At 43.5% G+C, this 26,891-nt stretch overlaps 1 protein-coding gene across 1 annotated transcript in view; it reads left to right on the top strand.

The window, feature by feature from the left end:
* Window positions 1-6,451: 6,451 nt before the first annotated feature.
* Window positions 6,452-26,891, top strand: part of PLEKHH1 (pleckstrin homology, MyTH4 and FERM domain containing H1) — a gene marked incomplete at both ends in the record, with an annotated part of 47,421 nt that continues 26,981 nt past the window's right edge. The window contains 8 exon segments of the mRNA XM_082317115.1: window positions 6,452-6,577; window positions 12,268-12,330; window positions 15,428-15,577; window positions 18,716-18,799; window positions 20,387-20,468; window positions 23,158-24,167; window positions 26,503-26,540; window positions 26,542-26,630. Coding sequence (XP_082173241.1) covers window positions 6,452-6,577; window positions 12,268-12,330; window positions 15,428-15,577; window positions 18,716-18,799; window positions 20,387-20,468; window positions 23,158-24,167; window positions 26,503-26,540; window positions 26,542-26,630 — 1,642 coding nt within the window.

Raw genomic sequence — 26,891 nt, 5'->3', positions numbered from 1 at the left:
GGCAGCGACGTGGCCAGCTCCGTTTGACTAACACGGGTAATATATATTCATATAAGCCAATACATATTCATATCAGGGAATGCTGCATGTAAAGTAGCTCACTAAGTGGTGGCCCTATCCCTGAATAAAATATTTTGTGTGCTGGCAGCTATCATTAGAAATGCTCGAAGCCCCAGACCTGCTTGTTTGAGCCATTTTGTGTGAGGGGTGGCCCAAGTAGTTGGGCAGGATGGTGTCCTCTGGTCAGGAGAGCCATCATTACACTAATTTGGTTTCCATCTCTATCCTGGCACCAACCCCATGCCCTGGGGCTGCCTACGACCAGTGACGGGAGCTCCAGCTGGAGCCTGGGACGCTCCACCAGCCCCTGAGGGCTGCAGCGGAGGATGAGGGCAGCATGGCGCTGTGGATGCCAGATCCCCGCCTGGCTGCTCCACAGAAAACACCATTGCGCCTCAGGGCTGGGTAGGGTTTGGGAACATCAGCTCTGAAAGCTGGGAGATGACTGCAAGGGGGATCCCAGGCGACGAGGGCCGGACACCAACGCTTGCCCGTTTGGCAAGCCCGAGGAAGAAGCCTGCAGCCGCCAGCAGCTCTGCCCAGGGGGCTGAGGTGCGGCTGTTGCCAAAGGCTCCTGGCAGACCAAGATGGCTGCCGGGCGCAGGGGGAGCAGCAGCGCTCCCGCCCGAGGGGCAGCGGGCAGGCGCTCCGGGCGGCCGCGGGGAGCCCGGCCCGGTCTGCCCCGCCAGCACCGGCCCGTCCCCCGCACTCCCGGCCTCGGTGGAAGCCCCCGAGGGCGCAGGGTGGGCGGGGAGGAGGATGTCTCCGCCAGGGGCAGAGCGCGGCTGCGGCTCTTCGCTCCCGGGCCGCCCCGGCGGCCGGGTCAGGGCGCTGCCCGCCCCACCTGCCCCGCCGCCGCGCCCGAGAAGGGGTTAAAAGCCCGGGGCGGGTGATGTCAGTTCCTGCGCTGCTCGGGAGGGCCGGCTCTGATACTTGAGCCGGGCTCTCCCGCCCGAAGGAAAAGGGAGAGAGAACGGGAAAGTGCTGAATGGGACAGACGCCGTGCCGGGCACCTGCCTGCCGCGCAGCCGCCCGCGGCCAGGGCCGGCCGCCGCGCCGGGTCGGGAGCCTCCGGACGCCGCCGGCTGCGCCTGCCACAGCCCCGCGCCGCCGGGGAGAGACCCCCGCGCCGGCCAAGGTGAGGGCGGGCGGGGAGGCGCTCCGGCCGCCCGGGCCCCCTCCTCGCTGCCGGGGGAGGTGTCTGCCGGCCGGGAGCCCTCGGGTGGCGAGGGGGCGGCCGGGGGCTTTGGCGGGCTGGCCTGGCCTGCGCGGGGGTGGCTGTCGTAGCCTTTCTCCCCCCTCTTTTCTTCCTTCGAGGTGACGGTAAGGGGTCTGACCGGAGCGTTCTGGGGTGATGTTGTGTCATCTCTGTTAGCTGAGGCTTGCTGCTTAAAATGAGTAGGTTGGCCTCCGGGTCCGGGACTCTGGTCCCTGGAGCTGCACGGAGGAGGCGGGGGCAGGAACGGCGACCCGAGGGGAGAAACGCAGCCCCAGAGTACCTGTGTGTCAGTCAGTCCTGCCGTCTCTTCTGTCCGCCTGGTAAGCCTCGGCGTGCGGGGCAAAGCCAGGAGCCCTCTCCCTGCCTTCTGGCACTTCCCCTGGTCAAGCCACCTGCACCGATGTAGAGGGATTTTTTTTTTTTGTTGTTTCCTTTCCCTGGCCGTTGCCAAACCTTGCCCTTCCCACAGCTTGTCGCATGATTTTTTTCCCCCTGCTCTGCACATCCCAGGCCACATTCGTGAATGGGGAATGACCCCGTGGCTGAACGGTTCCTGTGGCCTCGGGGTTAAAAAGCTGGGGGGTGACACTGGTTGTGAAGTGGAAAATGAGGTGACTGGGGGTGGGGAGTTGATTAATGGTATGGGGTTTCCACACTGACTTTTGACCATCGCCCATACTGCTGACCCGCTTGGTGTTGATCCTGTGATGCGGGAGGAAATCTCTCTCCCTTCATGTGTTACGTTTATCACGTTTCTACTGATTCCTTTTGTAGTAAGGCGGTAGCTGAAAGTTGGGCCAGTATTCAGCTCCGGTGTTCAGGCAGGGTCTGGTGCGTTTTACTGGCGGGTGCTAAGAACTGCGCTCCTTCTGTGCTGACCGAATCCCCTGTAACAGCCTGGGTCAACCCACTCCCGAGCTGAGGAGGCTCTCGTATTTGAAATACGGAAACACTGTTTCACTTGTCTGCATTGTTCGCACTGAATGAACAAAGCGGCAAACACTTCGCTTGCGTTTGTATCTGTACCTGAAAGTCTTCATGTTGATTAACTGCTTTTTATTCTCAGAAGGCTTTTCAGGTGGAAATACACAAAGTCTCTGAAGCGTTTTGAATTCTAGTCTGGATCTACCAACATCTGGGACATCAGCTGAATCTGGTCTAAAAACAAAAAAAACCCCATGACATTCTGGTATAAATTTTAGCTCCATCAGAATTACAACTGGATATGGGCACACCAAGTAAATATATTTATTTTGGATATAGCATTTAGTGTCAGAACTGTCTCTGATGTTGACCAAAACTTACAGATATAGTCAAAACTAGAAGTCTCATGTCTGCGTTTAGCAGTTGTTTCAGTCATTTTTACCCCACTAAGTTTGATGGACTGTGTAGCTCCCATTATATTCACTGGAAGTTGTTTGATACTCAACACTGAAAATCAAGCTGCTCTTTAGGAAGCATTTGTATGCATTTAAGAATGAATTTTTGAAAATCTCAGCTTGTTTGAGCAAAGTGTCTGCCTCCTATTTTTGAAGTTCCTACAGTAAGAATACTGCACCTGAAAGTATCTGATTCCCAGCTTCTCCATATGCCAAAGGGAAAAAAGAACCAGTTTTATATAACCGTATGAATATGGTTTATGTAACCATATAAATTCTTCATCTGATATGAAAAGTACCAATATCTGGGGGAGGGGGTAAGTCAAAGAATTTTGTGGATTAAGATGGTTAAGGATTACAGAAAAATGGTGTGTGAAATGGCAGGTCCAGTAGGAAGGATTTAAAGTCAGTCTGTCAAAATAAAGTTGATATTGTAATTCATAAAGTACAGATGAACTGCTTATGTTTAGGTGAACGGGGGAGAAAGAATGATGTATTTAACAGTAAATGAGAATTCAGAATAAATTTCAAGTTGTAAATAAAGTAGTAATTTAGGGGTAAATGTGAGACATTGTGATACAATATCTTTCTCTGAAAAGGTAAGGTTTTTGCTAAAGAGAGGCAAAGCTGTAATTCTAATCTCTGGCCTTCAGAAATCATTTGATATGATGACACATGGGGAAGTTATTAGCTTAAGTGGAGGGTATGGGAATTAATAGAAGAATGATAAGATACACAAAGAAATGACAGAAGAGAATGTGACAACACTGTGCTGAAAGGGGGGGCTGGGAGAAGGTAGGTATTTTACTGGAAGAGTTGACAGACCCAGGGGATTAGTAAGGATGTGGTAAACTCTAATGACACAAAGTAAAATTGCACATTAAAAGTACTAATAAAGTAGGCACAAAACCTGGGAGAGCACTATTTGGAAATGGCAGAGGAGGGAAAGATCTGGATATACTAATCGATCGTAGGGTAACCATGGGCCTGTTAAATTTTGCAATGGACTGTAGTACAGAGATCCTTGATCTTGTGGAGATCTGGCACAGACCTGTGCTTTGTTAATCTGATCCAGTATCATTGTAATGGGTCCCCTGCACTCTCACGTCTGGCATTTGCAAAGGCAAAGCCAGCTGAGGTTCATCTGCTCCAGTTGTGTTGGCATGTCTGTGAATGTCGCCCACCAGTGTAATGTGGTTGTAAAAAAGGCAAATGCAATCAGGTGAGGTATTCTCTAGGAGAGTGGAAAGTACTAAGGCTGCATGTTGCTGTCCAGATGCAGTTGCGGTCACCCACGTCTATGAAGGGGAGTGAGAAAGATAAAACCCAGCTCTTTTATATGATGTTCACTAAAGCTGGAACAGGTGCAGAGGGAGAGTGGTGAGCTTTTCTTACGAGACTAAAACAGCCCCTTATCTCTAGCCTTGCAAAATGAGGTCTTTAAGGAGAAGCTTTTGATATCTATAAATATACCAAGGGGTAAATATGAGGGAGGGAAAAAACCTAGCTAAGCTGAAGGGCAATATTCTACAAGAATGAACAGATACAAGCTGGTTATGATTACAGTTATGCTGGTAATTAGAAGGCGGCTCATTAGAGGGGTGAGGTCCTAGAACAACAGGAATAGTGGGAGCAAAACTGCCTGCACAGTTCTAGGGAAGGGCTGCCTTCATTTATGAAAGGGATTGTACGATGCAGTTGTCTACAGTGAGAAGGAATGAGACTTAATGATTCAGGACATCTATCCCAGTCTTAGATTTCCTATTCAGAATGGGGTATTTTAGTTCAACCAGAAGTTATGGGCTATCTGAGGAAATGACTTTTGCTCTGGCATAAGCTGTGTGGTAAATCAGACTCATTTTACTTTGTGCCATTAGAGTTTATCCCATTAATTCATATCTCTTTTTTTGGACTTAAAGTCTATGAATAAAGACTAAAAATCTCTTTATGCCTATATGAAAGAGAACAGAATTTCATTTGAGAGTTGAAGTATTATGTCCAGAACAGAGTTAGCTGTAAACAAACGTAGGGTGTTGTAGGATCCTTCCATGGCTAGTGCACTCTTTTGGCTTGAGAAGGACTGATAGCACTGCCTCAGAGGGGAACCCTACAATGTTGTGAAGTGTGCCAAAAGTAGCCTGGTTAAACACCTGACAAGGAGCTAGGCTAGAGATTAGACCGATGTGTTGGACTGGGCTGTGGAAAAGGATGACCTCTGTATTTCTGTAAAGCTGTGGGTGTGCTGCATGTAGAATGCTGGTCTTCCTTCCTATCGCAGAGTGTTTTCAGCAATGCAGTACCAAACAGGAGTGTTCCTTTTCCTTGTTTTACTTAAACCTACCTCCTGACCTGGAATAGTATTTCCCAAATCATTGGAAAGGCAGGCAACTCACTGCCTGGAAGACTTTCTATTACTGAACAAAGCAACCTGTATATAAAATAACTTAGAGGTCATGTTTGTAGCTAAAGGGTGTAAGTGTCTTCCTTAACTCTGAACAGCAGGGATACAGCTGGATAGAGTGGCTTGCTGTGTTATGTATACTTACATTATTATGTATACTTAGGGTAACTTGAATCTTGGGTCTCTTCCATGCAAAATATGAGCAAGGTGTCCCGGCAAGCGGGTGCAACCAGAGGGACACCTTAAGCTTTCCCGTGATGCAAAAGCAGATGTAAAGGCAATGAGAATGAGTAACTTCACTGCTCTCTCCCAAGTCGTGGCCTGTTGCTTTGGTCCCAGTTCAGGAAAGTACTGAGTTTGCCTGTGAGCAGGTGAGAAGCCCCTTTAATAAGTAGGACTTTCAGTGTTCTGATGAAGCTGATGAACTAATAACTGTTCTGGCTCTGTAAACATTTGTTATTGTAGGGTTACACAGCTGGCTGCTGGACTGCACACAACCAGCTGGTATTACAAACCTGTTTGTGAGTGCTCACAAACACCTGAATTTGTTTAAGGACACTTGTTGCCTACATTTTACATATCTTTTAAAATGAGCACAAAGTATCTGAAATGTCTAAACAGTTACTGAGTAAGAAAATAAAGCAACTTCAAAACCCACAGCTTTTTCCACTTTGTGGAGTTGTGTGTATCTCGATGTCTACAAGGACTTCGATAGACCTGCATGTTTTGTCTTCAGCCCTAGCTTATTCCTGGCTGGGATCTCTTTATCTATTAATAGAGTGATTGTTTAGATACCGTGGTACAGCTACTATTCCACTCTTCTTGTAGACGAGTGTATCAAGTAGTTACGGATTGGGAACACTTGTTTCATACATCGCATCCTCTTAACACAGTCTGTATGAGATAAGGCACTGGTGCCCCAAGTTAATGATGGGTGTGTGACCTGGGTTACCTTTAAGAGTCACTTTTAGTGACTTGAGAGTTTACAGCCGTACTGGTACAAAAGAGGCAGGAGTTAAAACACTCCTAGGTTATAGGTAGATGCTGAGCAAGGCTGTAATGATGGCAGTAAGACTGTTCGTGGAATATACAGTATGATGCATTAGTAAATTATTTACTCACTCTAAAGGTAAAAGTTTATTTGAATATTTGTCTGTTATCCATTAAAAGTGACCTCTGGCAGAGGGCAATACCAATAACTTGGGATAGTACCACTTCATCTTCTGCTTGCAGAAGAAATGGCCTTCGTTACCAGTCCTGTAAGATGGACCAAGGATCTTAGGGCACAAGGGATGAAAAGCTTGCTGGTCTAAAATACATATTTTTCCTTTCTCTTCTGTAGGATTTTTAGAGCACCTCAGACGACATCCCAAGTGGATGATTAACTTCACAATGGCAGAACTCACAGTGGAGAATGGCAGCTGTATGGACTGGCAAAAGCGATGCCTTGCATTGGAGTCCCAGCTCTTCAAATTCCGCTTGCAGGCAAGCAAGATCCGAGAGCTGTTAGCTGAGAAGGTGAGGCAGTGGTGGCTTCTTCTACTTTGTACTGAGTTATGGCATGAAAGCAAAAAATCCGTGAATGCTGAGCCATCTAATAAAACTATGACTTGCAATGGGGATCTCCTCCCTGATTACAGTATGTCATTGCACTCTGCTTATCACTTGAGACAGAGATGTGCCTGTCAGTGGTGTAAAGTGGCATTAGTGAAAATAAGAATTTGGCCAGCCTTGTGTACCGGAAAATCACCAGGTATTCTGATTCTACTGGAAAACACTGTGCCAGCAAGATTCCGGATATCTAAAGTGACTGAGGCAGCTGCAGAGCAAAGATGGATATTTTGGATAAGAACAGCAGGATCAGGACTTGGCTGGCAATAGAAAAGCTTACAGGAGTGCAAATTATGCTATAATGTTAAAAGGCCGGACAGGTGTACGTTTACTGCCATAGTGTTGGAATAACATTGCATATCCAGTCAAAACATTCTGGGTATACTGAAGAGCAGGACTGAGATACTTTGAGATCTGGAAATTAGAAAGTTGCATGTCATCTATCTGGTTTTAGAGGGATCTCCTACTAATCTCTTTCAACCGCACTAAGTGAACTCATTTGCAATCCTAGGGGAGAGGACTGGCAAAGATTTGAGTGTTTTGCTGGGGTGGGTTTTTTTTGTTTGTTTCTATCATGGTATGGATTTTTGGTGTTTTTTCTTTACCTTAAATTGAGTTATTTTTCAATTTGAATTAAAGCTTTTTTCCACTAACCTCTAATTTGCATAAAATCCAAATTTGTAGGTTGCTGTGGGGTTCCTTCTTTGTTTCCAAATGTGGCTTACATTATCACAGTCCAGTCCAAGATTGCTCAGATATTGAATTACTATTGGAAAGTGAGAACAGTTTCTTTCAGTCACAGTTTGCTAATGAAGTTGAAATTTTTACAACCGACTTCAGTTTACTCCAAATGCTTTTAAGCTGTACCTGATGACAGATATGTTCTAAACTCACTTTTGCTCCATTTTCTATTATGTAACTCTTATGTGTATATTCTTGTTTGTTGGTTTTGGATGCAAAAACATCCAAATGACATCTGCTTCAGAGCGGAGCAATTTTCATCCTTGCTTTCACTGTAATTACGTTTCCACTAATGCCGTATACTGCAGGAGACATTCATTCCACCCTTCATATTTTAAGAAAGTATGCAATTCTAAGCACCCTCTTCATCTTTTCAAGGTAGCTTCTGAGATGGACCTTAGTGATTACTTACCTTGGAAAACATTGAAAGTGGTCGTAAAGTCCATTTAGATAAAGGCGCATTAAAAAAATTGTGTATGGATGTGGCACAGGTCTAGTAAAGACAACCAGTACTCATGTGCAATACTCTACGCTTGCTGCATTATGGAATCTGTGCCCTCGTGCTTTAACTCCTGCTTTGAGAAACTTCCTGACTACCCCCACACAAAACAAAGAAACCCGCCTATCAAACTTTTCTTTTTGGAGAACAGGCTTGCCAGAGATCTTTTGACTATCTCTTTAGAGAGGTTTGTGGGCCATGGCAGAGAATGAAATTGTCATCTGCTTCAGGGGGCTCCTCAAGGAAGGGGCCTGACTGCCATTAATCCAGCCTTTCAGTCAAAGCGATGTTCCCTTTGTTAAGATTAAGGAGCAGCTTGGTTCAGTGATCAGGTTACTCTGTAACTACTTGCACAGTGCTGTTGTAGGCTTACTTGAAGGGTCAAAGATCTAGCAGGTTTGCAGTTCCCTACTCTGAATGTCATGTGGGAAGGGGAGAGCCACAGGGACTGTGGGGCAGCTCCGGCAGGCTCTCCTGGCGCAGGTGGGCGGGAGGCACCAGAGCAGGTGCTCGGCACAGAGCGCTCATGCTGAACACCGCTGTTGGGAACTGTCCTGTGCCTCAGGTTCCCGACCGCTCTGCAACAGCTTGCTCAGAGACCCTCCGTCCCTCCTCCTCAGCCGCCACAGGGCTCCCCAGCAGCCACAGCAACTGGGGCTCCTGTCCACGCTCCATCCTTTTCCCCCTCAGATGGGCAGTGATGCAGAACTGAAGGAGGTGCATGCTTTATGCATAGCGATGACAACTCCAGGGATTTTTATCACATATTTTATAGCAACCGTGATTTTTTTTCCTTAGAGTTCTATCTGTGAGAATTAAGAGATGCAGCTTTATTTGAAAGAGTACTGCATTTTCAAAAACGTTGGGGGGCAGATCTTGAAAAATGTGAAATGGGCATAGTTGTTGTTGCCAACAAGCTGTGTTGCCAGCCTGTGGTGAGCATGGCCCCTGAGATCCTCTGATATGGTTTGCAGCAACAGGAAAATTAATTAAAAAAAAAAAAAAAAAGTGAAGAACAATGTTAACAGGGGATGATGCCAGCTTGTCTCAGGGGTCTGGAAGCTGCTGATTGAAAGGCTTGGAAACCTGATCCCCCACATTTTACATCAGTATTTATAATCAAGTTTGATTTTAAGGCAGGTTTTACTATTTTAACTCACAAAAAAGCCCCAAGCACTCATGCCTGGCATTGGTAGTACAATACATGCTAACAGTTTAAATACTTCAGATTTTTAAAATCCGCTTAGATTGAATAATCTAGATCGCTCTTTAGAACATGAGGAATTTAAAATCCAACAGTTTAACTGCCAGTGCCCTAGTTCACATGGTGTGAACTTCCACGTTGGTAGCCCGGTCTCGGCTATCAAGCAGTGCCGCCCGAGCTGCGCAGAGGCTGGCTGCGGGTTGGTGCAGCAGAGGGACCCCAGCCCCTGGCCTCCAAGACAAAGCTCTGCCGACTTGCTGGACCCCCCCCCAAGGCAAAAGACCCCTGGGTTCTGCCTTGTTGTGGACATCAGCAGGGATCTGGTCTCTTTGGAAACAGGCAGTTGTTTCCATTCTGACTTTCTCGTATACACACAAAGAAAGGGAAACTCCTCTGTTGGTGAGCGACATAGCAGGCCGTTGCCTTGGCAGCAAGATGACCTGGTGAGGAGTGAGCTCTGGAAGAGAACAACAGGAGGAAAATGAGGCTGAGACATGCAGGAACTTCTTTCACTCAGTTTTATTTGGTGTGTTCTGAGCCATCAGGAGAGGGAAAGCCTGCGTGAATAGGAGGATCTCTTGCAGCTTTTAGAAGGCCATCTGGGTAGCCTTTAACCTGCTTCTGTCTTACTTCAATAAACAATTAACATTTGGAAAAAGTCTCTTTGGTCTCATGCAAGCATGGCTATATAACTGGGCCTGTTTCTCTCCATACAAGCTGTCTGGGCCAATGTTTGGGAGAAGAGTTACTTGAATTTGGCTTGGTCACTAAGTATTTTTATGTGACCTGGGTCAAGTTACTCAGTAGCATTTGTCAAATTATAAAGCATTTTGAATGAAAGGACCCATGTAAATACCAAGCATTATTATTAATTCATTGAGGGATTTGAAAGAGCCTTACAAGCATGGATGTATTAAATCTGAATGCACCCCAGTGAGACAGCTGACACCGGGGATGGGTGAAGTAATCATTTTGTGTACATGAGAAACACAGCAGTTATTTAATAGTTCATAGTAGGACAACCCGACAATGTAGTACAGGAAGTTAAAAAAAGTACAAGTTCATTTAAGGCTACGGAGGGAATTAGGGTGACAAAAGTAATTGATTTGACTGGAACTTAGCCAGGTCACCCGGCTTGCACAAGAAGTTTCATAACACTTTAGTGATCAGGAACAGTTCCAACATATATTCTCTGTCCTGATCAGGAACCAGGACTGCTAGCAATGCAAAGCAAACTGTCATGAGGCTGGGACAACAAGGAGTTTGTTCAGTCAGAACAGTGCTGTCTTAAAATAACCTGAGTCTTTCATGGAGATCACTCATCTTGTGGAGGATTGAATTATTATTCTAAGAGCATAGCCTTTGGGAAAAGGCCCAGAGAGTTGTCTAAAGTCTGTGCTGTGAATATAGACCCTTGTCAATTCATCAGAAAGATGGCAGAGGCCATTGACTCTGAAGATACAAACAGTCTTTGTTTCACAAGGTGTATTATGTCTTCAGTTAGCATCTGTCTTTCACCAATATATTTTGCTGTTACCTGTCTGTGGTGATGACTATCCAGAGACTAATAGATAAATGCATGGGTAGATCACTGTTTCTAATGGACACAGACTCATATCATAACCCAGACCACTGCTGTCAGTGTTAGATTGCCTTGAGCTCAGTCTCTACCAAGACTCTCAGAGGCTGGGTCTTCAGTCAGAGGAGCTTTGGCTGTTTGTGCAATCTTCTGTGGCATCTCTCTGTTCCTCTGCCAAAGAAATGTCCTTGATTTGGATATTAAGCTCCATAGACTGTGATGTCCTTGACTGCTCCACTGAAAAAGCAAACCTGAGAGGTATCATGCTAAATGTGGTATTTTCTGATCTTCATGGTATGAATTTGTTATGGCATGGCTTTTTTAGTTACATGACCATTGAGGTGTCTACCTATATGTACCTTTCTGATATGTTTGTCAATAGGTGTCAGTCTGCTCTTATGATCAATGTGTATGTATGAAAAGGACAGTTGTCCTGTTGCCCTCTGAAGGAAGGGAAATGGAAACACAGGAATGCTGACATCTCCATTCTGGGTCCCATTTTCAGGTTTGGTCCTCGTAGTGACCAACCTGAATACTTTGCTCCAGTGCTTTATCAAGAATGACAACACGCATTGGAGAAAAAAGGAGCTCAGTTCCCTTTATAGTTTGTTTTCTGCTTGCAGCATGATTCTTCTAAACTTCTGAGGCTGCTTCTATGCCATTCCTTCATTAGTAAAACACAAGTAAATGCTGGAAACTCTGTGAAGCATTCCTCAAATTTTGCAGCTTAGTGAATGAAACTTAGTGTCACTGACTTCCTATTACTGCGCTTAAATCTGAGACCCATCGAAGCAGGGCAGGTGGTGGAAGACGACCTTGCAAGCACTGAATGAGGTCCTAGGTTGCTATTAAAAAAAAAAAAATGCTAGGCTCTAGTGGTAAGTTGTTAGAGCAACCCCAGGTACATCTGCATTTCACTGAGAATGAAGTGATTTATATGCATTTAGAATAAAATTCTCTTCAGTGTCCTTTGATTTCAATAGCAGCAATGCTCAGATAAAGAATCACAAATTGTCAGTTTGCAAAGCTCTTTAAAATGAAAAGAAGCATAGGAAAATTAAGATCATTGTTAATCTTGTCAGTTATGAGCCTGTGATGCTTTTGCAGCCAAAGCAAAGTATTCATTGGTTATAATGTGGCATTGTAGAGAACCTGCTGTGAGCTTTCCAAGATGTATTCATTGTTATTTACCATTGTGAATGAATCCTAGATGAAATAAAAACAGGAAAGAATGTCGCACTATAGACAGGCTTCTTGCAGGGACAGCCCATGGTGTGTAAATTGTAGAGACAGGGTCAAGACTTCGGGACTATTCTCTTGACCCGTGTAATGAATGATGAAGCTCACTAATGAGAAAACAGTTCCGGTAAATTCAAAGTAGGGCAGAAGACTGGAAAAGGTCAAAGGCTTTTTTTTTCCTGATCAAAGCTGTCCAGTTAACCCAAAAGATGCCAAAGATCTGTAGACCTGCACAAGAAATGGAAGATTCCTGAGTCAAACAGGTGAATTTCCAGGTGATGTTAATTTCTTTTCTTTCTTTCCCCCTCTTCCCTCCTTCTATTCTGGCTCTGCAGATGCAGGAATTGGAACAGAGAGTGATAGAAGCAGAGCAAAGAGCTGAGGATGCAGAGAAACAGGTAAGAGATTCTCTTGTGGTTGCTTTGGTACAAGCCAGGCAGGAACTTACTCTAAATTCCCTCCAGTCTAGCATACAGACTGCACTCTGTAGTGCTGTGCTCTGCTAGGGAAACATTGATTTACAGTGGCGAATGGATTTTCTGGTCTACTTCCCAGTCTTTGAGCCTGAGCTACAAACAGGCGCCTAAATAGCTTCAACCCTAAATGAAAACCAGCACCTTATATCTGCCCCTCAGCTTCACAGCCTTTACTCCCTCATCCGTGATAGGCATGCTTGGTTATGGAAAAGGAAGGTCATGTTGTACCTCAGGACTGAAGTGCAGAGATAGAGCTGCCCGGCAGGTCCGTGGAAAACAAATACTTAAGAGTACTGGTAAGGACTTGTCAACAAGTAGAGAAGGTTCTGCGAAAGAAGTAAGGTTGTGTCTTCAAAACCTATCAGTTGTTTTGGACTTGCTTTTTAGTTATTACTGCTCTGGCTCAGGAGACCATGGAGAAAAGCAGTAAGAGCTGGATTCATTGCATATTACTGTAACCACCTAAAAATTAGGCATATTGTCTAAGCTAGTCCTTCTGTGCTTCTTGAATAATGGAGAAGGAGAGAGAGACTTCAGCTTGTGAACAGGCTGCGTAGAATAATGGACCTTTGGGAAGCAGACTGTTTTACAATCTGCGCTGTAAGGAGTATTATAAAAACAAAAGAGCCAGGAAGGGCCAGATGGTCTGAGCTCCTGTATCACTGCAGACCACTGCTGAAGGGAAGGTTTGAAGTGAACCAGCTCCCTCCAGCTGGACAAGAGCTGCAGGACTGAGCATTGAGTCAGAGATTAAAGCACAGAACTAAGAGCTGTGCAAGATGGCCAAGAATGGCTGTCAAAGAGGACTTCAGTAGTGAAGGACTGAATAGGCAGTGTTATAAGCACTGGGAAACATATTGCCTAGGAATCAAGAACTTGAAGCACCTGGTAAGGTGTTCTGTCTGCAGAACGTACTTTTCCATGCCAGTTTGATATTGGTGTCAAGATTTTTTTCTGACCAGCTTAAATATAGGAAAGATGCTATGTTTAGTCACTATGCTGTTGGCCTCTATGCTAGATCAGCAATTGCCGACCAAGAACAAGAGTTGTTCTTGAGAGTGGTATCAGTAAGTCCACACCCAACCAAGACAGGCAAAGGTAACATTGTCACTGTGACAGCACCAGCAGGAAATATAGTTATTGCCACAGGCCAGTGAAGGAGGTTTCATACTAGCAGACACCTCAATGACAGGAGTAGAGCACCCATGATATGGTAAGATGCAATGACAGCAAGGGAGCAGATGGAGAGCAAGTCAAATGCAGGTCAGAGACTGGGCAAGAAAGGGAGAACTTGGCTGGGAAGGTGTAGGAGAAATGAGGGTTGCCTTCACTCACCTGCCACCAGCAGAAATGAGGGTTGCCTTCACTCACCTGCCACCAGCAGTTCTGCAGCCATGTGTTGGCAGGTCCTAAAGACTAGCAACCCTCAAAGTTGTAGGGTCTGCCTTTCCAGCAGCCTTATCCGCATCCAGAGATAAGTGTTCCTGGAGAAATACTTCATAGCTGCCTGACAGCCTGAAGAAGTGACAGCATAAGGAGTAGGACCATTCCCTTCCACTAACAAGTATATTCACCATGAATGAGAAGCAGCTGACAAATGAGAGGGCTCCACATCAAGTGTAAAATCCCTTGTTATCTTTCTCTCCAGGAGTCCAGGGGGTTGGATTTGTTAATTCAATGGGCTCCCTGTAGCTGCCAGCCTCAATTAAGGAAATCACATGTTTGCAGTCCCCTCTCTGAGCCTCTATTACAGAGTCAGCATTTGAGCATCAGACAGAAAGGAGGGGCCATTTCTTTTTACTATAATCACCCTAAACTCTAATGAAAACACATCCGACTCAGCAGGCTTAGTTTTCTGGCTCCGATGTTGGGCGCCTACCTTTCTGATTCAGTGTGAGGAAGAGGCAGTTTGCTTCTGTGCCTAATGCAGGCAGACAGGAGGACAAAACACAGCTTCTGCAAGTATGAAGTGTAGGCTGCTCAGCAGAGCATGAGTAACTCTCTTGCACAGGCACTGAAGTGCTCAGATCATTGCCCGCATTCTGCCTTCCTGGCTCCAAACTCATGCTGAATTAATGGTATCTGGAGTTGGTTTCTTTGCAGATTTGTTCTTTCTGGGATGTGTTGGAACCAAGTATTTTCCCATCATCAAATGCTGCAGTTAGCAGATTTGAGTTAAGTTGGTGGAAATCCATTCATCTTTAGAAATGAAGTCTTATAATCTATTGTAATAGGATGAGGTAATGATAAAACAGACTGGCATAGTGAGAGACGTAGGTTTTGAAGAAAGCACAGGTTTTAAAAATTTGTTAAAAACCTGAAAGGCTTCAGCAGCAGCTAGATTTTAGTGCATTGAAACTTTGTAGTAAAGGAGCATTACATTAGTGCTTCTCCTGCTGAGATGAACAAGTGTTGGCACTGGCAGGAGCTCAGAGACAGGCAAAGCTTCTGAAATATCTAACATGGTAACTCTGTAGCAGGTCTGGAGAAAACACTTGTCAGAAAGCCAGAAGTTGCCAAAACGTTGTCTAAGCTGGGGATAGGAGGAGGAAGGAACTCCATAGTACATTTCCCTATAGAAATCTTGATGTGAAGCAAATGGCCAGGGTTTTGTGGTGTATACCTTGGTAGTGAATGGGGTAAAAAGCTGACCACAGTATTGCAAAGGAGGAAAATGTGGTGTACCTTGCCCATATGTCTATGTAGACTATAGTGCCTGTATGGTCTCTTTGACCAATCGTGTGCAAATATTTCACAGTCCACGATGTGCTTATCTGTTCATGGTTCAGTTTGCATCTGTTACTGTTTCAGCATTACAAATGAATGGACAATGTTCTTTTCACATATGTGGATATAAAATAAGTGTGACTTGAAGAGTTTTTTTTTTCCTTCCTTTCCCAACTTCAAAAATATGAAACCCACAAATATTCTCAGTTAGGGTCTTACCACTAAACAAACAGCTCCTTCATTTGCATTGTTTTGTTTGGTTTTTTTTATCTCTCTCTGATTGTCATTACAGGTCAGAGTTATGGAAGAGAAGATAAAACTAGCCAACGTGAAGACCAGTGAATCAGACAACACTCTGCACAGGAAATACCAAGAGCTGATGGGCACAGTGCAAGGAAAGGAAGATCTGATCAACAGATTGGAGACACAGCTAGCAAAACAGGTAAAGATGTTTTCTACAGGGAGATCTGTAGCTTTTATGAGTTGTAATGTACATTTCAAAGGTATGGATTATGTCTTCATTACATATTAGCCTCTCAGTTGCCTTCGGATCAGCTGTAAAATGATGCCCTGCTCGGTGCAAGATCCTCTCCTTCCTTTCTCTTTTCAGACAAAAACATCCATTCAGCCTCAGTAGCCCTTGTCCCTTCATTATAGGAGACTGGTCGATGTCCTTAAAGGACTTCCTTATGTGAGTGTTAAGTCAGTGTTGAGATCCTAAATTGTAACACTTGAGTCTGGTCACATTATTTCTCTGGCTTCCTAGCGTACAGGTTGCTCTGCAAAATCATTATGTAGCCCATCTCTGACTCGGCATATGCTGCTTTTTGGGAAGGGACTTTTCCCAGTCTTCAGCAATCCTTTAGCGTAGTTCATCTCTTGTCAGATGTCCTCATTTTAAAAGAGCAGCTGTTTCCCAGTATGGATAGTTCTTAGTCTCTTCCATTCTCAGTTGGTGGAAGGAAGGAGCTACATCTACAGCAGAGCTTGTATTTCAGCTCTAGTAAAGGCCTTGCCCTGTGGTTTTTATAACATGAGGAATGAGGTGTTCTTATATGTTGCTAAGTAAATTATTTTTAAATGGAAATAGCTCATTAGAATTTTACACAAAAGATACTTTGCCATTTGAGTTACATTTTACATTTAATTAATTGTCACCTGTTTCAAGGGCAAAATAGATTGGTAAGCTGTCTGAACTTACTCAGACCAAGTGTAGTGTGGAGGTCAGGCATCAGGTCCTTGTAATACTCTGGATTTCAGGTCACTTCCCCAGGCCAGCTTGTTCAGGCAGAATGTAGATGAAGTTTCTGCATTTTGGAAGAGAAAGAAGGTGTTCAGAAGGAGCTACAATAGTGATTAAGGTCTGGAAACAGCTCTTGCAATCTGAAGAAATTCTGATTTACCAAAAAATGTGAGGTGTGATTTGATTAAAATCAACAAACACAAGTGGGAAAAATGTTCTGTTAGTAGAAATCTTTTTATTCAAGCAACAAGAGCCAAATGAGATTCTAGAAATGAAAGCAGAAGCTTGACAATTTCAGGCAAGAAACACTCTTATCAGGGTCACCAGTTTAGTTTCAGAATGGGATGGGACGGCGGCAGTGCTGGAAGGTCACTAAGGGTCCCTGTAAGGCATCCTATTTGTTTTCACTGGGGTGGGGAGAGCTGTGGAGTTCAGAGTGTTAGTAAGAGAACACTGAGGTCATGTCTGGACCACACAATAGCATGGGACACAAAGAATCCCTAACTGCTTCTGGATCTTAAAGCACAATAACTGCATCTACGGGTGCTGTGCCTGAGTGAATTGGCTCTGCTTAGAGGCAGGGCTTACTAAGCTCTGTGACAATGCTGTCATCATGTCACTATCCAACTTTAGGACCCTAAATAAAATCTTGGCATTCCACTTTACCATGTAGCATAGCAATATCCTGAATCTTTTACCTCTTGGTCCCTGATCTGAGACAAGTCTGGGTCATTAGGGATTCAAAGGCATTACCCACGAGATGGATATCCAGAGACCTATGGTAGATCCATTATATGTGCCAGATCATTTCAGACCAGTAGACACATCTAATATTCTGACTCCAGCAAAGGCTGGTACCTGATAATTAGGAACACACGTAGCCATATTCAGGGAGAAAAACTAAATAAATCCTCCTCTTGAAGCATCAGATTTGATTACTTCTATTTCATTACACTCAACTACAAATGTTACTGCTACCCATAATGTTGCCAAGGTCTGTTTAAAGTCAGCAAACATATTTGAATAAGATCTTTTAAATGTGCTGTTGTGGTGATGAATAGCATGTGGTGATTAAAAGCAATGTGAAGATGTGGGGGATTTCCTGCAGTCTACTGTGTATTTATATGGTATCCATTAAGTGAACTTACACTCTTCAGTTTGAAAAATTTAAAAAGGGGGGGGGGGAGAAGCACTGACATTTTTATTATCATAATTACTGATACTTGTTCACATCAGAAAAAAAAATCTAGCAGAGAAACCACCAACTACTACCAGAATGTATTACCTCTGTCCATTTAATTATAGAAACTAGGGCTGAATGTGCCATACAGAGTATATTCCCCCTCCCTCCCTCCCTCCTGGAACTGATTTCTCCTTGTAGTTGTTTAAATCATTATGTAAATAGGAGACCTTTCAGTGACATTGCTTCTGATGAAGCCACACAGGAGATGAACAGAAGGCTTCAGGTGATTGTATCAGTCCAGCATCTTTCAAAGGAAATTCCCAGAAAAGGAAAAAAAACATAGCTGAGAAAACACAGCTGCAAACATGGTGTTGTAGCAATATTGCCCAAGCAGATCCTTGGGAAAAATGTTCATTGTGCAGATCAACAGTATTCCCATAACACCTTTGTGTGGACTAGAACCTGTTTTAATGGATATGTAAACATACAACCACTTAAACCATCTCAAAACCTCATAGCAGGTCTTAGTGTTTCAAGGTCAAGTTTTGGAGCTTTTTTTATCCTGACTCTGCTATCTTTCTTTTTTTAATTTACTTCCTCAATGAGAATATTGCGTGTGCATGTTAAATACATTGTTGGTGTTAGTTTCCATCTCATGCACCTTTAAAGTCTATCCTCTACACCTGTGGTTGCAGCAGTTGAATCCCTTTTGCTTGGAAGAATTACGCTATTTTATAAATCACTTACAGGCACTGCTTAACTCTTATTAACTTCGGCAAACGATGCGTGTCTGTGTAGGCTGGGGGAACACTACAGATGCTCAACAGCAAACAGCAACATTGCAGAACCATCTAAAACAGGAAAAGTTGCAGACTGTACTCAAAACAAACTGTGGTAGGTTAGCAATCATTACCTGAATTGGATTTTGCTATTCCACAAGAAATTTTTGAAACAACCCTCTGAATTTGACTCCATTTGTAAGACAACTTAGAGCTTGATTTTTCAGAGGCCGGCTAAATGATAATATCCAAATAGCAGACTTAAATCTTATATCTGGAACGGAACCTTCAGTGTTTAAGTCACTCCTGATGCAGTAACTTACTGAGAACGGTTAGTTGTACTCTCTTAACGCATCTAATCTTTTTTTGGCACAGAAACAGTTGAGGACTGAGGAAGCCAAAATTGTTCAAGAGAAAGCTGCCAAGATCAAAGAGTGGGTTACATTTAAGCTGAGAGAGGTGAGTCTTTAGCTTGCTGCCAGGTTTCAGGGCCTACGACTAGGTACACTGAATGCACTGCCAGTGGGCTCCGATGTAGGACAATAGTCTGAGGGCAGTCAGGCTGCCACAGAGGCTTTCTGCTTTCTTTGGCCCTACACGCACTCAGTTGCAGAGCTAGGGTTGTCCCTCTTACTGAGGGCTATTTACCGCTTTGGGCAAACTATACATGACTGTGAAGTCACTAATGCCTGAAAGCAGTCTCTAAAGAAGATTTACTAGTCACAAGTGGCTTTCACCAAGCTTTCCTCTGCCTGTCCCTTTCCTCTCTGGGTGCAGTTTCTGTCTCTTTTTCTGACAAAGCAGCTGTTAAACAAACACAGGTCCTTTGCTCTTCCTTAATTTGCCATCTCTGACTAATGCTGTTTTTCTACTGCCCAGCATTTTCTTACGTCTAACCTCTCCCTCCTATCCATCCTGTGGACTTATGCCTCTATCTGACCTAATTCGCTCTAGAAAAACTGAGAGATAGCAATGGGTCAGCACGCAGTTTTAAAGGTGCAGTAATAGCTTACAACTGGGAGTGGGGCTATCTGGTCTTTCCCTTTTATTCCAAGCTAAAGCCATAGATTTCCCAGTTTATGCCAGAAAGGGAATTTGTTTGAGTTGGAAGAAAGCAGTCTTTGTGGGCACTAATTGTGTTATGATGTGACTTTGTAATCTCATTAGATTGCCTAGATAACTCCCCGAGCTGCTGTGCTTCCTTTTTTCATTCTCCTATATGAGGTAACTTAATGTGCCTCTACATTACTGACTGGTGCAGCACAAAGGAGGAAGCGCAGGGGTTGACTTGGTGTGACCTGCTGCGAATCCAGGACTCACATTGTGTTTTTACTGGCGATGAAGTTCGTGCCAGAGGGTAATTCTAGGTGCATACCATGTACAAGTGGACCACTGCCAACTGAAGGATTTTGCATCTGTGTTGCAAATGGGTTGCTCTAGACAGCACCATGGGTGCAATTTCAACTTTGATTCCATCAAGAGGGAAGCCCTTTTGGGTGCACCACTGCTGCATTTAAGAATGTATGCTGAGGCACTTCAAACAAAGTCATAAGGCGAATTTGCAAATGATCACTCATGCACTAATTGCAAATGTAAATGCACCCTTAATGTTGGTTGTTTTTGTTTTTTTTTTTTCCCTTTGGTCCCCTGGATCCAGGGGATGTCCTTTTACCACATACAGGGTGAGAGGGAAAAACGCATTTCCTGGTTAATAGTTTTTTGATTATCTCTTTCATGACAGTTATTTCTGGAACAGGAGTAAATGATAAACAATAGCAGGAAAGCAAATTAAAAGATCTGTTTGAGAAGTGTGAATAGTATATACAGAGGCTATTTGAGAAAGCACAGAGAAGTGTTTAAGTGGGTTGTCCAGTGGACCTGCTGAGGAGAAGGATTTCAAGGTGACTGGTAGACTCACCCATCTTTTTTTCCTTTTCCTGTTCAGACACTTGAATGTAATAAAGATGAAGACATGTTCTGTATAGTGGAACACATGCACACACAGTTTTGCATTATTTTTCAGTTTTTATTATTGTTGTTTCATAGCTTGAGCTAGAAAATTACCACCTGAAAAACTGTAATCAGAGGCTGACGGAGCAAATTGAAGCCCTTCAGGATACATTGCAAGGTAAATGTGTTCACCTGGCATTGTAGCCTAGTAACCACCACAAGAGTGGAAGTCAGCATTCCTGGGTTGTATTCTTAACTATGTCAGCAATTAGCACTTGTGACAGTAAGCAAGCAGTAGAATTTCTCTGTTCTTCAGTGGGTCCATTTTTGAGATGGGAATAACATTGGTTACCTGCATTAAAAACTCTTAATTGGTCTCCCACCAGTGACTGAATACAGACCCCTTTTTTTCAGAGTCTGCTGTTGCCATTAAAATAAGCCACTGAGGTCCTGAATTTGAAGCACTCATTGAAATACATAGCAAAACTCTCCATTCACTTCAGTGGTGCAGGGTAGAAGTCCCTGAGGTATTTCACTTCACATCCACATGTGAATTACCCTCATCCCCACAGAACCTCTGCTGGCATGTGAGCTGAGTAACCAAGGACTGAATGGGCCAAGGCAGCAGCCATCTGGTCTGCCTTTAGAAGCTGGGTTCCACTGTGCTATCAGGTTGCGTTGGAGAAAGCTGCTTACGGTGCTTGTGCTTTTGCAGTTCTTGTTTGGTGGATAGATGGAGAACTTTGGTCTCCAGGGCTCGAAATCAGCACCTTTCATTGCAACACATTTTGAAGAGGAAATTCTCTCTTAACCATTTTCTTCTTGGTTTTTTGTTTTGTTTTGTTTTTTAAATGAGCTTGGTTTGGTCACAGTAGGATGAGCTAGTTTCCAGAACTTCACTGGGCATGCAGGCAGGGGGCATTTCTTTCCTGCAGATGTCTTTCTGGCATTCCTGTCACTCCATAGCAAGGGAATGGGGCAAAATTCCTTTTAAATCCCACCATATTTCTAGCTAAATGCTTTATGATTGGGTTTTTCTCATCCCCTCTGGCTCTGGCTGTTTACAAAAAGAGAATGGCTGGTAAGCCGCGTTAATAATCCGGTATTAAGTGTTCCCTGGATCCCAACTCTCTGGGCAGTAAACAGCTCTATCCTCTCCTCTTATCCCCCACTAGTCTCGCTGTGCCAGGCTAAATTCAGAGGCCTCTGCAGAGAGACAAATCTCTTCTTGCTTGCCATGCTAATAGTAGCAGCTTCCTCTGCTTCATCTCCTGTCACATCTAGGAAGCTGCAAAAATACCAATAATACTTAAAATGAATGGCCTCTTTTCAGTCTACACTAATGATTTACCTCAGGGACAGGGGAAAATGTGTGCCAGGATTTGTCTGTGCCAGTGTTATGTGTTAGGAATAGCTTTGTTAGCATTCAGTTCCTTGTAACTCCAGTGCCAAAGTCAGGCTCTCATGGTTGTCTTTTTCTCAGCTGTGTTTCCAAGAGCGGGTTTCATCTTCTCCGCAATCAACAGCGGTTTATTCTGCTGTTTGCCTTTCCCTCTGTTACTTTGTGTCTTCGGTTTGTTTCCACTTCCTTGTAAATCCCATTAGTGGTTAAGCAATGCCTGTAGAGTTTGGTGTTCTGGCAGCATTTTCAGCGATAGCTGTGTGGAGTCACGCTCACCCATATTTATACAATTTCCAAAGCATCTTATGACTTGGTTCTTTTCAGTCAGGCAATATATAAATGCCAAAGTCAATCAAAATCGTAAAGTGAAGTAACATCCTCTGACACTCCAAGTTTTATCCACACTTTCTCATACACTAAAGCTGCTATTCAGCAGAACCTGTAGAATTGAGATAGTCTTTAAACCTAGTAATTATGGAAAGGAAGAAAGAAGAATTATAAAGTATAGGCACTAAATAGACAAAGAACAATGGAGGCAATCTAGGATCTATGTTTCATGTCATCTTCTAATATAGCAACTGAAGGGGCAGAGATAAAATAAACAAAGAAAAGGAAGTTTTTACAGCAAAAACATATAAGCAGCTGTTACAAAACTTGTTGACAAAAAGCACTGCTTGGGTCATATAGCACAAAAGGATAGCAAAAAGCTCTAGGGAAAGTCTTGAAAAGAGAGTAACCTCACTGATTGGTGTGATGGTTAAGAAGGTCTCCATACACATGCTGGAAGCCTCATCTAGCCCCTAGGAATGGGAGGAACCATACCAGCTTATTTGATGGCTTAAATCACTGTAGGCCCATTGAAGTCAAGAGCCACGCTAGGCAGTGTTCTGGCCACTTAGGTGGTTTTTGACAAAGTATTGTGTGGATAGGTGCACTTCCTTCTCATGGCTGTTTTAAGAGAAGAGGAGAGACATAATCATGGATAGGTAAGAGTAAAAACTGCTATGTTGAGTTAGACTGAAAGCTTCTGCTGTTAGTGTTTTAGGAAGTTCCCACACCAGAACTTCTATCTAAACTGTTATTTGTACCCCTGATAAATTACTTTTTCTGGCCTGTCTTTTGGACACCGCAGCATTCTGTTTCCTTTTTTGTTTGGGAAAAAAACCTTCCTTTTGTAAATTTCAAACGCATTGCCTGATAATTTCATTAGGCACCCCTTAATTCCACTTTTGTAAGAAACGGCAATTAGTCATTTCCTCTTCATCTTTTCTGTACTATTCCCAATTATAAATACATAGCACTTCTGTTATAGCTGTGCCCAGCCAGCTCCTTTCCATTCTGTATAGTCCTGACCAGGCCAGGGTGCTATTGAAATACAAGTGACATGAACAACTGACACTAGCAAGTAACATTTTAGACAGTGAAGCACTTGAATGCCCTAACCATATGTTCTCCTCCATTGTAGATATGACCAACATTCCTCCCTTTGAACCTCTTTGGAGCTGTAATTCTCTGAAGCCCAGAGCATCACAGGCCTCTTTTGCGGAGAAGATAGACCAGAAATCTGTGCTCCTTGCACCTCATTTCAGACAGGTGTGTCAGACAGGACCTACCAAACGTGTCCTCTCTACAGCAAACATAGTCCTTGCCAATGACACCTTTACTGAGGATGGAGAGGATAAATCTCTGCTTTCCCAGAGCACTCTGAAGCTCATGTCTGACCCATCAAGCTGGAATCTCTCTACAGAGAAAGACATATTCCCAGCTCTAAGTTCTGAACACAGGTTAGAGTGCTCTGATCCCGCATCACTGGACCCTCCAGCTGAGGCCACAAGAATCCTTGAGGCTTTGACTTTCCGGTCGTCTTTGGAAGGAAATCGTAGTGCTGTCAGCACCTTGCAACAAGTGGCTTTGGACGGCACCTGCTTCTCTGATGATCAGAGTGCTGGGTTCCGCTCTCACCAGCTGGACTCCTCTTCCTCAGGAGAAATAATGAACATGCTTGACGGCCATCTCCAAACTGCTGAGCCACCTCTGGTTGTGTCAACATCAGCTGTTACAGCACATTCCTTCTGTCCAGGGAGGGAATGTGGCCTTGGCAGTAGTATGACCTTTCCAAAAATACGAACTCCCAATACACCAAGAGACAGTATCCAACTAGCCAAGAGACATTACAGCCAACCACAGCCAGGCACTAATTCTTTCCATCGTGTAATGAGCTTAGAGGCTAGCATCTTCCAGCCCATAACAGTCTCTCCAGTCTGCCATGGGCAAGTGAAGGAGACAGACATTGATGATGATGGGGTACTGGAGAAGATGGAGACAGAGCGTGGCCTGGTGAGGGAAGAAGCTGGAGTGTGTGAGGAAATCAACCACTTATCTGCAGGGCAAAGAGAAGCTGTGAGTTCTGAGGCTGGCGTACTTGACCCAGGAGGTAAACCTCCCACACCACCGCTGCACAGATTCCCATCGTGGGTAAGAAATGCAAGGACAACAGTCTGAGAAGTGCTGCTTAGCTTTGAGTAGTGCCCAGTAGTTAGGCTACAAGAGCTCTTGGTCTCAAGCAATTGTTTCCTGTGGACATCAGTCACTTTTCTGAACCACCTAGCCTGACAGTTCCAGATCAAGGGGCATGCTGGTTCCACTGACATTTTTTTTGTTCTTTTCTATTTATAAGGAAAAAAAAATCCATGGAAGAAAATAGTACTCAAGAAACATAGGAATAAAAATGAAAGTCAAGAGGTGCTGCATTGTGGTTTATCCTTATTGGTCATCAAAAGTTAATCCTTAGTTCTGTTGTTATGTGTTTAAGATAGAAAAATAAGTCATAAATGCAAGTGAGTGGACCAGACCAGATAGTTTCAGGGTCAGAAAAAGCTGTGAATACTAGAATACGTACATGGATTAGATCTCGGCATTCCTATCTCATGGTATACTTCTGCTATCAGGAAAATTATGTGAAAACCATTGGTAAAGTGAATATACATGTCCTGTTGCTTGCTTCATGTGAGAGAGAAGTCTGTTATTGTCACTTTCAGTGACTTGTTAGTTTGGATGGTTGGATTGTTTGCTAATGTGTCAATCTAACTGATAAACTTGGTGGAAATCAGTGTAGTATCAAAAGAGAGAATTCCGTTATTTTTGATTTGCTTTTTTAAAGGCATAGGCAAACAAGTGGTTTATTGCAGGTGCAAAATCAAGCACTCATTGTTAATCCTCATGGTTTATAATTTTTTTTTTCTATGAAAACTTAACATTATTTGTGATCTTTGGCTGTGTCCTTTATGATACCAGTTTAAACCCCAGTATGATCACAGCAATTTTTCCAAAGGAATCTCTTTTCATTCAGTCCATAATATGGAACTGTGCTGGGGATGAAGCTGGATAGTGTAGTAAAAGAAACTGCAGTTTCCAAGATGTCGGTTTTATTTGCCGCAGAAGTCAGAAAATTGTCATGAACAGCGTGCTCACTTGGAAGAAGGGAAATATGTCTCAGAGGTTGGCTACTACTCCTTTCTCTGATCTAGAGTTCCCATGTAAGGTTCTTCTAGTCGCTTAAGCTAAATTTTTCACAGGTGATCATCAGCTCCACACACACCTTCTGAATGTCTTAACTTGAGTTTGGCAAGTAAATTTGATTAGAGAAGTGCTGAGCACTTCTCTGCGGCAACTGTATTCAGTTGTTTTCATTGCAAACAATGTTATGTGATGCTAAATTCTCATAAAGTCATGTCTTGCACATCTTGAAATGTGTACTCCAAAGATATTGGATATTTCAAAGAACGTATGTCCGAGTTCCTCTTCTGGAAAATAGTGATAGCACCCATCGTGTCCCTCCCAGGGTTTTTGTAAATTTTTTTATTAAAGTTTATGAAGCATTGTAGTATTATAGTCAAGAACACCACAGGAAAAAATCCATTATTTTGTCTTCAGACCAGAGTCAAGTAAGTGTATCCAAGTAGGGCAAATTTAAGTATATCAAACACTAAAGCATGAATAGAATATTAAACAGCAGCTTAATCGGTAAGAAATATCCATTATGTGCCTTGAACAGGAAGTGTCTGGGGAAAAAAATGCACAGACTATTTCATTAGAGACTAAATCACAATGCATATATGTACAGAAAATACTAATTCTGTAATTTCTTCTTTTGGTGTACTTGACTTCGCAGTCTTAGGAACTTTCATGTGTATGTATTATGTGTGTTATCTGATGGTGATTGGTTGTATGCTTTAAGGAGCAGCAAGAGCATTCCTAGCTTTGATTTTTATCCATTTTAGACTGGTTGATGTCAGTCATAACATTGCATTTAGTTACAGGTTTGGGTTCCCCCCTTGGAATTTTTATCAATTGTGGAGCACTTGGAGATCCTTTGAACTGAAAGCTCCGTATGTTGTTATAACTGAGACACAGGCTTATCAAGATCATTCCAGGCATTTCTTTCATTCCCTTAGCAGAGAATGGGAATCCTTTGCAGGTGGTGACTCAATAAATTGTCCTGGTTTAGGGCTGTTCTTGATTCATTTTAATGCATAGTTCATAAAGTGGAGAAAACAGCTTTTTCCAAGCTGTGATATATTAATTTATTGATAATTGCATTTACGTGTTCCAGTCTGTGGGTATCATCTCTGTAGCACTTACAAGCCAGGTCTGTTGTGATTCAGGGAATCGCACACAGAGGCACATTTCCACTAATGGTCATTCACCCAACATCTAGTGGAACAGAGCAATCTTTCTTAGAGGGCCCCTCCTTCCTGCCCAAAGGTGTGATTGTGATGTGATTCTGTGGCACAAGCATTTCTTTTTGCAGGAATCGTGGTTTTGTCTGACTATTGCTGTTCATGGTATTATTGTTCCAGGAGAGTCGAATCTATGCTGTGGCCAAGTCTGGCCTGAGGTTGTCTGAAGTGGCCACGGTGAATGATACTTCCAGCTGCTGTAAGTTCTAGACAAGAACCATCTTTAGAGGGAGTTTAAAGTGACAGAGTGGGACCTGAGCTTCTGGCTGTTCACATTTCTTCATTTCCCTGCCTGTTTTCAAAGTAAATTTGATTTTGCAGATAGCCATGATAAAGAAAGGAAGGGAGGAGGATACATCTGATCTCAGGAATGGTTAATGCTGGGCTGTTTGAGCCCCTACATTGAGTGACATCTTCAGGGACTCCGTTATTTCTTTCATCACTTTCACTGACGCTGTTC

This window comes from Platalea leucorodia, assembly GCF_965183815.1.
Source record: "Platalea leucorodia genome assembly, chromosome: 7".
In the NCBI taxonomy this organism is placed as follows: domain Eukaryota; kingdom Metazoa; phylum Chordata; class Aves; order Pelecaniformes; family Threskiornithidae; genus Platalea; species Platalea leucorodia.
The sequence above is the reverse complement of the archived record's forward strand: the minus strand, read 5'-3'. Positions and strand labels throughout refer to the sequence as shown.